At 49.5% G+C, this 12587-nt stretch overlaps 1 protein-coding gene across 1 annotated transcript in view; it reads left to right on the forward strand.

The window, feature by feature from the left end:
• Window positions 1–12587, forward strand: part of SPON1 (spondin 1) — a 268644-nt gene that overhangs the window by 245444 nt on the left and 10613 nt on the right. The window contains exons 8-11 of the mRNA XM_028517009.2: window positions 8258–8459; window positions 9407–9547; window positions 9997–10072; window positions 11098–11280. Of these exons, the coding sequence (XP_028372810.1) occupies window positions 8258–8459; window positions 9407–9547; window positions 9997–10072; window positions 11098–11280 (602 nt within the window). The remainder of the gene's footprint in view (window positions 1–8257; window positions 8460–9406; window positions 9548–9996; window positions 10073–11097; window positions 11281–12587) is intronic.

A 12587-nucleotide genomic window follows, 5' to 3' on the forward strand; every position in this document is an offset into this window, starting at 1 on the left:
GCAAGGAAGCTATTGCCAGGGACCTGGTGACCACCTGTTTAACCATTCAGGAAATTAATGGCTCATCCCCTACTCAGTGCCTGTCCTATACCCAGTCCCCACCCTTTGGAATGCCGAGCCAAGGAGGAGACAGACAACAGACAGAGTTCCACCACTCCAGGCCTGCTCTGCACAAGTCCACGTGGCCCTGTATATACAAAACATATCCACCGTGGTAGCCCTGTTTGCTCCCAAAGGAGAAGTGTTACAATGAGGATATGAGTGGCTCTGGGAGCCCAGAGAAGGGGCACAATGTAGCCTGGGACTGGGACTGGGGCTGAAGCAAGGTCAGGAAGTCTTTGTGCAGGAGGTACCATAGGGCTGAGTCTGGAAGGATGCTCCTTGCCCCAGAGTGGCCCAGGTCTGGTGGAACTGAGGCCCTGAGCGGAGGCTTGAGGAGGGCAAGAGAGGATGGGAACAGCTGACCAAGGGAGGCTTTTGTTAGCTTGCTGTGATCTCCACGCCTTGCTCTGGATCTCGTCTGAGGAAGCTGAGAACAGAGTAAGTGAACCCTGAAACAGCACAGGGGCCTGGGGTGCCAATCCTTTGCACAGATGGAAATCCACGTGTAACTTGTGACTCCCCCAAAGCTTAACTACTAATAACCTACTGCTGACAAAAAGCCTTACCAATAACATAAATAGTCAGTTAACACATATTTGTATGTTTTATGTATTATACACTGTTTTCTTATAAGAGTAAGCTAGAAAAAAGAAAATGTTATTTTAAAAAATCATAAGGAACAGAAAATACATTCACAGGACTATACATATTTATTGAAAAAAATTCCCCACATACAGGGTGGGGCACAAGTAGGCTTACAATTGTGAATATGCAAAACACTTGAGTTTATTCTTATATTATTATTTATTAATTATCACATTATTTTCCATATGAACAACTGTGAACCTACTTTTGTCCCACCCTGTTAAATGGACCTGCGCAGTTCAAACACTTTTTAAGGGTTGACTGTAGCTGAAAACAGGCCCAGGCTTGGAAGTGCCTTTGCCTCGGAGAAGCAGTAGAGGCAGGGCCTGCTGGGCGGGGCTCTCCTGGTGGGCGGAGCTCTCTCCTGGTGGGCGGGGCTCTCTCCTGGCGGGCGGGCGGGCATGTGCTTGTTTCCTGGCTGTCCCACCAGAAGACACTGATGTGAATTCACAAAGGCCTTTGGCTCCGTTTGCATAATTAACATCAATCTGAAAAAATATCCATTCTGAATGCTGTTTGCTCAGGCTTTCTTCTCAGCTTCCCCCAGCTCCCAGGCTCTCAGAACCTTCCTATGACAAGTTCCTCACCTTTGGTTCAAGACCAGGTAGGGGTTGGGGACATCTGGGCCACAGTTTGTGGATGTCAATTTTCACACCACTAAGGATACCTATACCATTTTCCCTTAAGGAGCCTGGGTTTAGAAAGATGTAAACAGTAAAGCAAGGTGCTTCAGGAAGGAAAGAGGGAGGAAGGGAAAGAGAAAAGGAAGAAAGCTGAGAGAAATCCTTTTTCTGTGATCACCTACTATTTGCCAGATACCGTACTAGGCACTTACATTCCTTAACCCTCATACTAACCCCATGATAATCCCCCTGGGGATCATAATCCTCACTGTACAGTGGAGGGACCCACGCTCAGAGGTTGCGTGCCAGGTCCAGCCTCAGCATCCAGCTGCGTCAGTGCAGAAGCTGACTTCAGTGTCTATGCCCTTCACTACAACAAGGTCCTTCCGTTAAGTAACTGTTCATTATCCATCCTTTAATCAATCCAAACATAAAGCTGTCAATCAGACTTCTGGTCAACATGAAATTAGCAGTGTGACCACACTAAATTGTCTGACTCCTGAAAAAAAAAAAAAACAGATTCTTAGCTTGCACTTACCCTATGTTCTATCAAGGGTGACTAAAACATTTAATTGCCTCAACAAATGTGCATCTGGGGTCTCCCAAGGGAAGTGCTGTGGAAGGCCCCCAGGGACACAGCACTGAGCAGAGCAGATCTTCCCATGGAGCTTACAGGAGTTTAAAGGGGGAGAGACATGAACCAAATGATGACAAACGTGGCATGTCTATGACATAAAGGCATAAGCTGCTGTGAGCGTGTGTGGTTGGGGCCCCAACCCAGCCTGTGGGTCAGAGAAACCTCCTTGAGGAAATGGGAATTGAGCTAAGAGTTAAGGAATCAATAGAAGTTAACTAGGTAAAGAAGCAAAGCAAGGGGAGAACATTCTAGAAAGTCTAGAGAGACCATTATGTGCAAAAGCCCTGAGGAGGGAGCAGAGCATAAAGTACTAACAGGTTATGGTATAACTATGTCCAGAAATCAGAGCTGAGCTTGGTGCAGGGCCAACCCATGCGACATTCGAGACTTTGATTTTTACTTTAAGAGTAATGGGAAATCGTTGAAGGGTTTTAAGCTGGATGACAACATGATCAGATCTAGATTAAAACAACACCCTGGCTCCGATATGAAAAGGGTAAGAGTGGCTGAGGAGAGACCCGGGAGGAGGCTGTTGCAGAGGTGCAGGGAGGATTCACAGGGACTTGCACTAGGACGGTGGTGGTGGAGATGGGGAGGTGCAGGGACCTGGGAGACACACAGGAGTGAAACGTTGATGATACGTTGGATAAGGAGGATGAGAAAGGCAGAGGGGTCAAGACGCTTAATTAATGAGTTGGTGGGTCCTCTCATAAGATATGGAACATCAGATGAGGTTCAGCAGGGAAGATCGTGGATTCAGTTCTGGATGGGTTACCTGGAAATGCCTTCGAGATACCCAGTCGGAGGGGTTACATAAACAGTTACCTATAAAGCTCTGAAGCTCATGGGTATGGAGGGGGGCAGGTATTCTGCACTAAGTCAACAAGAAATGGATGATAATGACAAGGTTATGGGTGAGAGAGAGCTTGAGAATAAGTCAAGGGCTCAGGCTGAGTCCAGAGAGCACCAGCATTTAGTGCTGAGGAGGACTTCTCTGCCAAGGAAACAGAAAAGGGACAGCAAAGAAATGGGGGAAGGAAGCTTGCTATCAGAAAAGCCAGGTGAAAAACACATTCAAGGAGTGGGCAGCCTGTGTCCAATGTGGCTGAGAAATCAAGTACGATTAGAGCCGCAAAGTGCCCACTAGATTTACCAACATGAAGATCTGTCAGTGACCTTACTGAGACTCCTCTCTGCAGAGCGGAGGGGGAGAGGTAAACAGCCTGGAGCAGGGTGAAATGTGAACAGAAGAGGAGGTTATGGAGTCAGTGAGTACAGACAACCCTTCTGTGAAGTATGCTATGAAAGACGAGACTGAACCACAGCTCCAAGGGGATGAAAGAATCAATGGACTTTTTTTCCCCTTGGTTTGTAAGACAGGATAGGCTTTCTGAGAGACTGAAAAAAATATTTGGAGATACCTTCCCATGCTTCACTCCTCCCTTAGACGTCCTAATACCCCAGTGGAACAGAATTAATTGAGGGCGAACACTCAGACTTCCCAAACACCCAAACCCTCTCCACTCAGTGCTACCAGCTGGTCAAGGGAACGTTATTTTCCTTTGATATTCCCCTACCCCACGTTCCCCTTTCCTCTTCCAAATCTCATTAGGAAGTCAAATTGGGAAGCCTCCACGCAGCCAAGTTTTGTTTTGCAGACTCAGCCCTGCCCCTCCTCACTGAGCCTGCTCGATTGAGGTTAATGGGATTCCAGCCTCTCTCTCCGGTGGAAAGCCAGGGTGACCTACTTTGCAAGGTCCTGCCCATGGAAACTGACTTGTTTTCCAATGATCTTCATCTTTATCCACTAGACCACTTCTCAAAGGACAGCCTTGAATGAACAAATTAGCTGCTGACTTGTTTAGCTCAATAAATCAAGCTGTGGCTCCAACAGCCCGGAGCACAGGTACAGACAGGAAAGACAAATTCTCAACAAAACCCACATCCGTCACCAGTTCCTCTGGCCCCTGAGCAAAAAATGCTCAGGTTTCCTGCAAAGCGATTCTGCATTTCCACCACCCAGTTCCTCTGGGTTAGTCTGGATGCTAGGAATTACTGGAACTTTTTAAAAGAATTTTTATTTCTCTAAAAAAAATAAAAGAGCTTATTTTTTTTAAAAAAAACTTGTTTTCCCTTTCTTATGAGTCCTGTAAAGGACTGTAGTCTCCTTAATTATTCCCAGCCACTCTGCTTAATTAACATTGGATTAGACAATGGTCATGTTCTCAAGACAGATGAGGAGCTGGTGAACCGGAAACACCCTCACCCTGCCCAGAAGTCCTGCCTCTGGAGGGTCTGTGCCGGTAATCACCCAAGCCCTGGCTCCCCATAAGGTCAGAGGCATCTTTCCCTCAGTGCGGGCTGAAGGCCCAGGGCCCTCCCTGCCTCCTGCAGCACTTGCCCAGGCCCACTGATGTCCTCGGGATTGTAAAAGGAAGACTGGACTATATATGATCTAATCAACCAGATGGACCCAGAGCTCCAGATGCTTCCAGATTGTAGTTTTCTTAAGTCTGGAAATCACTCAAACCTTCCTCCACTCTCACAGGGCCTCAGCCTAATGCGTGGCTCGAGCGCCCTCTAGTGGCCTTATTGAGTTTCTGCAGCATCAAAAACTATTGGGAACAGTCCTAAAACACACCATGAGAGACAGAAGTCAGTATGTGAGTGATCTGGGTCACCAGTGGCTTGAGTCTCACCGGTGTGGATCTTTAATTTAGAAGGGCATAATAAGACTCAAAAAGGATCATAAAATCCCTTTATTGTCTCTTTTCTTTTGTGCCGCTTTTGGAATTTTTGTTTAGAAATGTTTATCTATCAAGACTGTGATATTTTTCTTACAGATTTGGATTAACTCTGTATATGCAGTAGATATTAACATTTGACAGTCACACTAAATCAGGGCTGTCAAACTCATTTTCACCAGGGACCACGTCAACCTCGCAGTTGCCTTCAAAGGGCCGAATGTAATTATAGGACTGTAGACATGTAACTACTCCTTAACAGTTAAGCAAGAGTTTGGTGCTGCTGCGGGGTAGAAACAAGCTGCCAGGCCAGATAAAACAAGGTGGAGGACTGGATTCGGCCTGAGGGTCTTGTATTTGCCACCTGTCCACTAGAGGGAAACCTTTTGCCCACATGTTATTATTTCTCTCTAATTCAGTACAGCTGTTTTCATTATACAGATGGTTTTAGTTGAGTCTAATTCAATTAGCTACATTTGTGATTGCTTTTATTGTTGAAAAGCTGAGGAAATTAACACTTCTCTAGCAGACCAGAAAACTTGGCTTTTTTTCAATAATCTGGTTTTCTATTTAACACTGGATTTTTTGCCTGTATGATACTGGATGTGAACCCCATGTCTTTATTGCAGTTAAGGTAACCCAACCCTACTCATTGCACAATCTTTTCTTTCCCCCTAAATTGAATAAATCCTTCTCTAAAGTTTGTGGGATCTCCAGTTGTGCCACAAATTTATCTTTATCTCTTATCCTGAATATTACGTCATTTCCATTATCATGCTTTATAATAGCTTCAGTTTTATGGTATGGCCAGATCAACTGTCTTTGCTAGGAAAATGATTAAAATGTAAATCCCACATAGAAAAATGAAACCAAATTAACAGAATACCATAAATGGGAAAATGTGGCATGTAAGAAAGCATGAATCAGAATGTCTATTATGGTTTAGGCAAACTGAAGAACTCTAATCATATTTAGCACTTCCTAAAGAAAATTCACATGTACTCTTAACTCATTATTTTAACATTTCATTTTTATTACAGAAGTATTAAATATCTTGAGGTGATTTTTAAATTACATTTGAAGGTCAAAGAAAGTACATTGGCTCCATATTTGTTTCTTAGATTAATTCATTTATTTCAACAAATATTTGAAGAGAATCCACCGCGTGCCAAGTTCTCTGCCGGGCGCTGGGATGCAGCTGTGAACAAGGCACACACCGCCCCTCCCCTGTGGGAATCCAGCAGGGAAGGCGGAAATTACACAAGACACTCCACGGAAAGACTGGACCCAACATACTCTGGGAAGGCCCACCAGGGGTCCCAAGCAATGGAGGCATTTTTGGTTGCTGCAAATCTCCTACCTCTCAAAATACATGCCAAGGACTGTAGGATACCTCCCTCAGATTACCGATTTGGCCAAAATGCATTTGCAGAGAACGATTTGCATAAGTCCTTGTAAAACATGAGGTTCTCAGATGGTTCCATCCATGGGCTGAGCAGTGGATCCAGGGGGAATTGCGTGGGGGTCGGTTTGGTTTCTCCAGCTCTGGATTCCTCAGTAGAGCTGTTTTCTTCCCCTCGGGTTGTGGTGGTGAATAGTCCCACCAGTGGGGTACAGAATATGAACCACTAACCTGACCCAAAGCCACATGCTCATGGAGATCAGAAGGGAGTAAGTGGGAAGGTTGGTCTCTATGGCAATGGAAGAGGAAGCCTGCTCTCCAAGGCACTGCTGGACTTTCAGGCGCCCGGTGCCAAGGAGGGCTGGAGCTCAAAGCAGCCCCACCCAGATGCCAGTGTTCTCTGTGGCACCTAGTGGAAGGCAGGCACCGGTCTGTGGTCACCAGTCTGTAGGTGAGCGATGCTGCAGCACCCCAGACTGCAGGTATTCTAGAAACCGGGTCTTTGGAGAAGCTGCTGAAACCACCGACCTCATGCCAGGAAACGCACACACGGGAAAGCATACGGCGCAGTGATAACAGCTCAGGAGGCAGGCACGGGACTAAGTACCGTAGGCAAGTTGTCTCCCTGAACACTCACAGTAACCCGTATGGGGATCCTCACTTTATAGATTCGGACACTGAGGCACAGACTGAAGGTCTGTCAGTTTGTCCAAGGATTACTTGGCTTCCCTCTCTCTCTGCTTATTGTTTGATCCCGTGTGGCCTGGCAGAGCGGGAGCAACCCACTGCCGTGGGGCCTGGCCAGGTCTGGAGTCGATGCTTTCCGGGGACAGGTGAAGGCAGCCAGAAGCAGCTGGTCCCAGCAGAGGGACACAGGGACTCCTCGACAGCTGAGGTGGACCAGCTGCCAGCTGGACTGCACAGGCGAGTTGGCCCCCGGCCAAGGATTCCCCACGATTGGCAGCCTGGGGGCGCAGACTCAGGCAGCTCGACCTTCAAACCTCAGACCAAAGCCCCAGTTATCTCCAAGTTCATGAACCTCTCTACACTTTCCTTTCTTCTCTAAAAACAGTATAATAATTCTAACTCCCCAGGGAAAGGGAAACAAAGTAACGCAGGCCTGCTACCAAGCGGGTGCTGACCGACTCTAACCCTCCAACCCAGCCCCTCGGTGGGCCACTCCTAAGGCCTCTTCTCAGCAACATGAGGAGACAGGTTGTAGCTCAGGGGTTGTCAGCCAAAGGTCTCTGGCTCTTGGGCGGCGTCCTCGCTGGCTGATGGTAGAGGGGTGGGCAGTGGTTGAGAGCTGGGTGCCAGGGCCTCAGGGCCTTGCTGTAAAGCAGCTTGTTAATGCAGGCAGCAGGATGGGGAAGGTGCTCCCCCTGGTGGCAGGATGGAGACCTCAGTACAGTCACAAAGGGGCAGGGTGGAGGATTTAGAAACTGATGATGAAAAGAATACTGGCCTTGAATGAATGTGGACTTTTGATTTGTGGTCTCCATTCTACCATTTTGTGACCTTGAACAAGCCACATAACCCTTCTTAGCCTCAGTTTCCGCGTCTATGACATGGGGTCAATTATCCTGTTCTGGGGATTCAACAAGAAAGTACAAGGGCTCGGGGCGTTGTTAGCCAGCATTTATTTGTGAAGTTCCTCTCACACCCAACACAGCTCGGCTCACATATAAAACAAAGTATTTGTTCATTCATACACTCAGAATCATTCCGTGCCAGGCACTGTTACAGGAACTGGAAATAAAGCCACAGTGAGACAGACAAAAGCCCTGCTTTCCGAGCGTACAGTCAGTCCTGTGAGAGGTGACCATCAATAAGCAGCTAAACAAGTCGATGAGACGGCACAAAACAGCAGTACGTGCCGTGTGCACGTCAGAGGTGTGGAATCGCATGGCAGTATGTGGTGCTCTCTGCGTGTGGCCAGTGGACAGACTCGGGGGAGAGGAGGGTGCACACCACGCATCGCCACAGGCCGTGGGAGACCGAGAATCCACCTCCCTTCTGTGCGTGTCCTCCTTTAGCCATGGCCTGCCTCTGAGCGGGCACCCCTGGAGTCCCTGATGTCATGGTCTCTGTGTTTGGTCTCCAGGAGAGCAGCACCCTCGGCTGAGTTTTCCGTGGACCGGACACGCCACTTAATGTCCTTCCTGACCATGATGGGCCCGAGCCCCGACTGGAACGTGGGCTTGTCTGCGGAGGACCTGTGCACCAAGGAGTGTGGCTGGGTGCAGAAGGTGGTGCAGGACCTGATTCCCTGGGACGCCGGCACTGACAGCGGGGTGACCTATGAGGTGTGTGTGTGCCTGCAGCCATGAGTGACAAACCTTGCCCAGCCCTGCTGCAGGGGTCCTGGACATGGAGGCAAATGCAGCCCAGGCTGTGTCCTAGATGAGCTCACAGAGCGGTAGTACCCCGAGGCTAGCGTGCACTCATCAGCCCACTGAGAGGGGGCGGAGAGGGAATCTGCCCACGAGCTCTTCTTCCATCGGTCCATAAGCACGAAACAGCAGGCAAAAGGCAAATGCCTGGAGGGAGTCGGAGGGAGCAGAGGGAGAAAGGGGGCTGGGCCACATTCCAAAAGTTCCTGGACAACCAGGCTGAGGAGCTTGGAATCTCTCCTGATGCCAATATTTCTCAGTTATGGCCAACACACCAACAACATCAAAATCTGCAGTCATCAAAGAACCAGTGGCAGCACAGCCTAGGACAGACAGTGGTAACTACGGTCTGTGGGACAAACCTGGCCTTCCACCTAATTAGTAAATAAAATGTTGAACCCATCCTCACATACTCGATTACACGTTGCCTGGGGCTGCTTTCTCACCATAACAGCTGAGTCCTTGCGACAGACACAGTTTGGCCCACGGAGCCTAAAATATTTACCACCTGACCCTCTGCAGACAAAAGTTTGCCAACGCCCAGGCTAGTGGGAGGAGCTCTGCATTCAGGCCCAGCTGGCCCCCAGCGGGGGTGACCTCTCCACAGCGTGTGGCTTCTGTGTCTGGGCAGGAACCTACCACGGACTCGGGAGAATCTGAAAGTCCAGATCAGCAGATGGCCATGCACGACGCAGGGCAGGAACAGAATCCTGCAAAATAAAGAGTAGTCATACTTGTTAAGTTCCTATCAAGGCTTTTGTTCTGATCACACTACAAATTGCTTTTGCAAATAAAAAAAATTGTTTTTGTGGTTTTTAACCAATTTTACTTCCCACTCTCTGTTTTCTCCCCCACTGCAGTCGCCCAACAAGCCCACAATTCCCCAGGAGAAAATCCGGCCCCTGACCAGCCTGGACCATCCTCAGAGTCCTTTTTACGACCCCGAGGGCGGGTCCATCACGCAAGTAGCCAGGGTCGTCATCGAGAGAATTGCCCGGAAGGTACTGGGTTAGAGCTTTACCTGACACAGACCTTTCCCACCCAGGGCACAAGGACCCCGTACCCCTTTCCGTTCTTGAATTATGGGGTCCCCGGCATATTCCGGGATGTAGAATCCCTGGGCCTCCCAAGGTTTCTAGTAAACAAATTACTCACACAATATAAATGAGCAAAATGAAGAAAATAGGGTGTCATGCTCCACTGAATGGTTGGACCCAGGCACATAGGTTTCATCATGAGTTCCACAATCAATTACAAATGTCTGCCACATGTCAGGTTTAGAAGTGGCTTCATTACCTTTTTTTTTTTTTTTTTTCAGTCAGATTGTAAATGTTGTCCCAGAACTCTGCCTTGAATACAGGGTGGGCATTAGATGTCATGTCCTCCCTCGTCTTCCCTCCACACATTCCACTCTTGAACGTGAGCCCTCTGAGTAAAACTCCTTTTGCAGGGGGAACAATGCAATATCATACCCGACAACGTGGATGACATTGTAGCAGACCTGGCTCCGGAAGAGAAGGATGAAGGTACATTGTTTCCCTTTGTTGCCAGGGGCAACGTAAATTGGCACCATTCTTTAGAAAAGCAATTTGCTAACATGTTTTAAAAGCCACAGAGACATCCTTTGATTTGGTAATCCCATTTTTGAGGGTTTCTGCTGGAGACATATAATCCAAAGCAAGGCCAAAACTAGGCACAAAGTATCAGAGAATTAGGGAAGGTGTGACACAGGAATGAATATGCACTCAACAGCGTCCCAGGCCTTGAAAATGATCACATAAACGGCATTTGCACAGGCTTCACTGCCTTCAGACCCCTCTCTGCTTTGATTCTCCTGCTGGCCTGTGAGGCAGCCTGAGTCCACGCCCCAGCCAGGAGAGTGAGGCCCAGACCCTCCTGTCGGGCGGAGAGGCAGAGCCGTGGCTTCAGCTCCAGTTTCCTCATAGGGTCTGGGGCCACACAACCGGGGCTCTCACGCTGCGGCCTTGGGGGAGGAGCTCACCTTTCTATCATGGTATCCTCACCTGTAGAACGAGGACAGTAACAGAACCTGCCCCAGAGAGAGTTGCTGTCTCAAACGGGAAAGAGCAGGTACAGTTCTTAGAACAGTGTTGGCACATAGTAAGTGCTCAGCGAACACTGGCTGCTCTTCCCCTCATCATGACCCCTGTGTACGTATCACAATCACCAGGAAGATGAGGCAGCAACACGAAACACCCGTGCACCCCCAGCGTGTCTGGTACGTGCCCACAGCCCTGTAGGAGCAACATCTGCCACAGTGAGGGGCTGGAAATGAAAAAGGCGTCCACGTGTCGAGGGGAAGGGATAGGAAGAGAATCTTTTCTTCTTATTAGATTATTTAGATACTTCTTAGTGGAAGCTAAAGTATAATTTTTATAGAGAAGGGACTGACTTCCATCCAGAAGCATCAGGCCCACAGAAGTTGGTCCGGCAGCAGGGATTCCTCTTCCCTAAAAGGGCTTGTCTGGGGAGAGGGTCAGTCCCAGGGGCCACAGGCCCCCAGGGAAACCCTGTCACATGCTCTTCCCAGATGACACCCCTGAAACCTGCATCTACTCCAACTGGTCGCCGTGGTCCGCCTGCAGCTCCTCCACCTGCGACAAAGGCAAGAGGATGCGGCAGCGCATGCTGAAGGCACAGCTGGACCTCAGTGTCCCCTGCCCCGACACCCAGGACTTCCAGCCCTGCATGGGCCCCGGCTGCAGCGACGAAGGTGAGGAGACCACCCAGGCCAGCAAGTGGCTGGCACAAGCTCAGGAGGGGACGCGTCTGCCTGGCGATGCCGGCCCCGTGCACCTAGTCAGGCTGCGTCCCTGGTGGGGCGCCAGGACCCTGACTGTGGTTGTCAGTGGGGTCCACCTGGGGCAGTCCCTCATCTCCGGCAGTGTCTCCAGGACTCTGGATGCAGGACGTGTCTCACGACTTCAAAAGGATTCCTGAGACTGACTGGCCACCAGCCTCCTTCCCCAGCCATGGAGTAAATATACACAGGTTACCGAGGAGCTAGCGAACATCTCATGATAAACGATAGATAGCAAGTAGCCTGCTTCTGGGCCTTAACTCCAACCTCCTTTTAAAAGCAGATGGGCCCTGACCATCGTAGCTCAGATGGTTGGGCAACACTCCCCAAAGTGAAAGGTCATCGGTTCGATTCCCTGTCAAGGCACATGCTTGGGTTGCAGGTTTGATCCCTGGTCACGGTGTGTGTGAGAGGCAACCAATCAATGTTTCTCTCTCACAGTGATGTTATTCTCCCTCTCTTTCTCTCTCCTTTCCCCTCTCTCTAAAAATAAGTAAAATCTTTAAAAAGAAAAGAGAAGAAGAAGCCGATGAACAGGTTGGGCAAGTTTGAATCTAGATCCACCGCCCTGATTCTGTGTGGCTGACAGACCCTCTTGATGTCCTGCCCCAGCCTGAGTCACTTCCTTGTGTTCAGGGCCCGGGGCTGATTGCAGGAATCCTCAGACTTTCTCTCTCCCTCTGCTGCTGCTCAAAGGTCAGCACCTACGAGCTTGCACCCCCCCATGTCCTGATGGCTGCAGCTCCCAGCTGACACCTGACTGCTGCTGTGCAAAGGTCAGCCACCTACCTTCCAGGGGATGACTCCCACTCCGTCTGGACAGATCTATATATGCTCCATATTCTGTGATCTTCACTGTCTCAGAGGTGCGGCAAGGAGACAGGAAGGCATGTACAGACTGAGCTGGTTTGTGGCAAGAATAAAAACACCTCCCAGCACATGCTAGCTGGGGTAACCTGGAGTGGCAGTGACCCTACTGCAGGTCACTCACCCCCTGGTTCTTCCCAGGGGGCAGGCAGAACACTTCCCCGGCCACTCTGCCTCAGAGGTTTACTGTGGACTATTGTGCCTGTGGTCAGACACTTCCGAGGGCCATCAGCCCTGACATAGACAGGCCGAAGGAGGCTGTGACAGGCCGGGCTCCTGCTCAGGGCTGGGGGCCGTCTGACAGGGCCTGCAGTGGGAGTGAAGGTCTTTACCCCTCCACAGGGGACGGTCCT

Source organism: Phyllostomus discolor, chromosome 6 (genome assembly GCF_004126475.2).
Source record: "Phyllostomus discolor isolate MPI-MPIP mPhyDis1 chromosome 6, mPhyDis1.pri.v3, whole genome shotgun sequence".
In the NCBI taxonomy this organism is placed as follows: Eukaryota; Metazoa; Chordata; class Mammalia; order Chiroptera; family Phyllostomidae; genus Phyllostomus; species Phyllostomus discolor.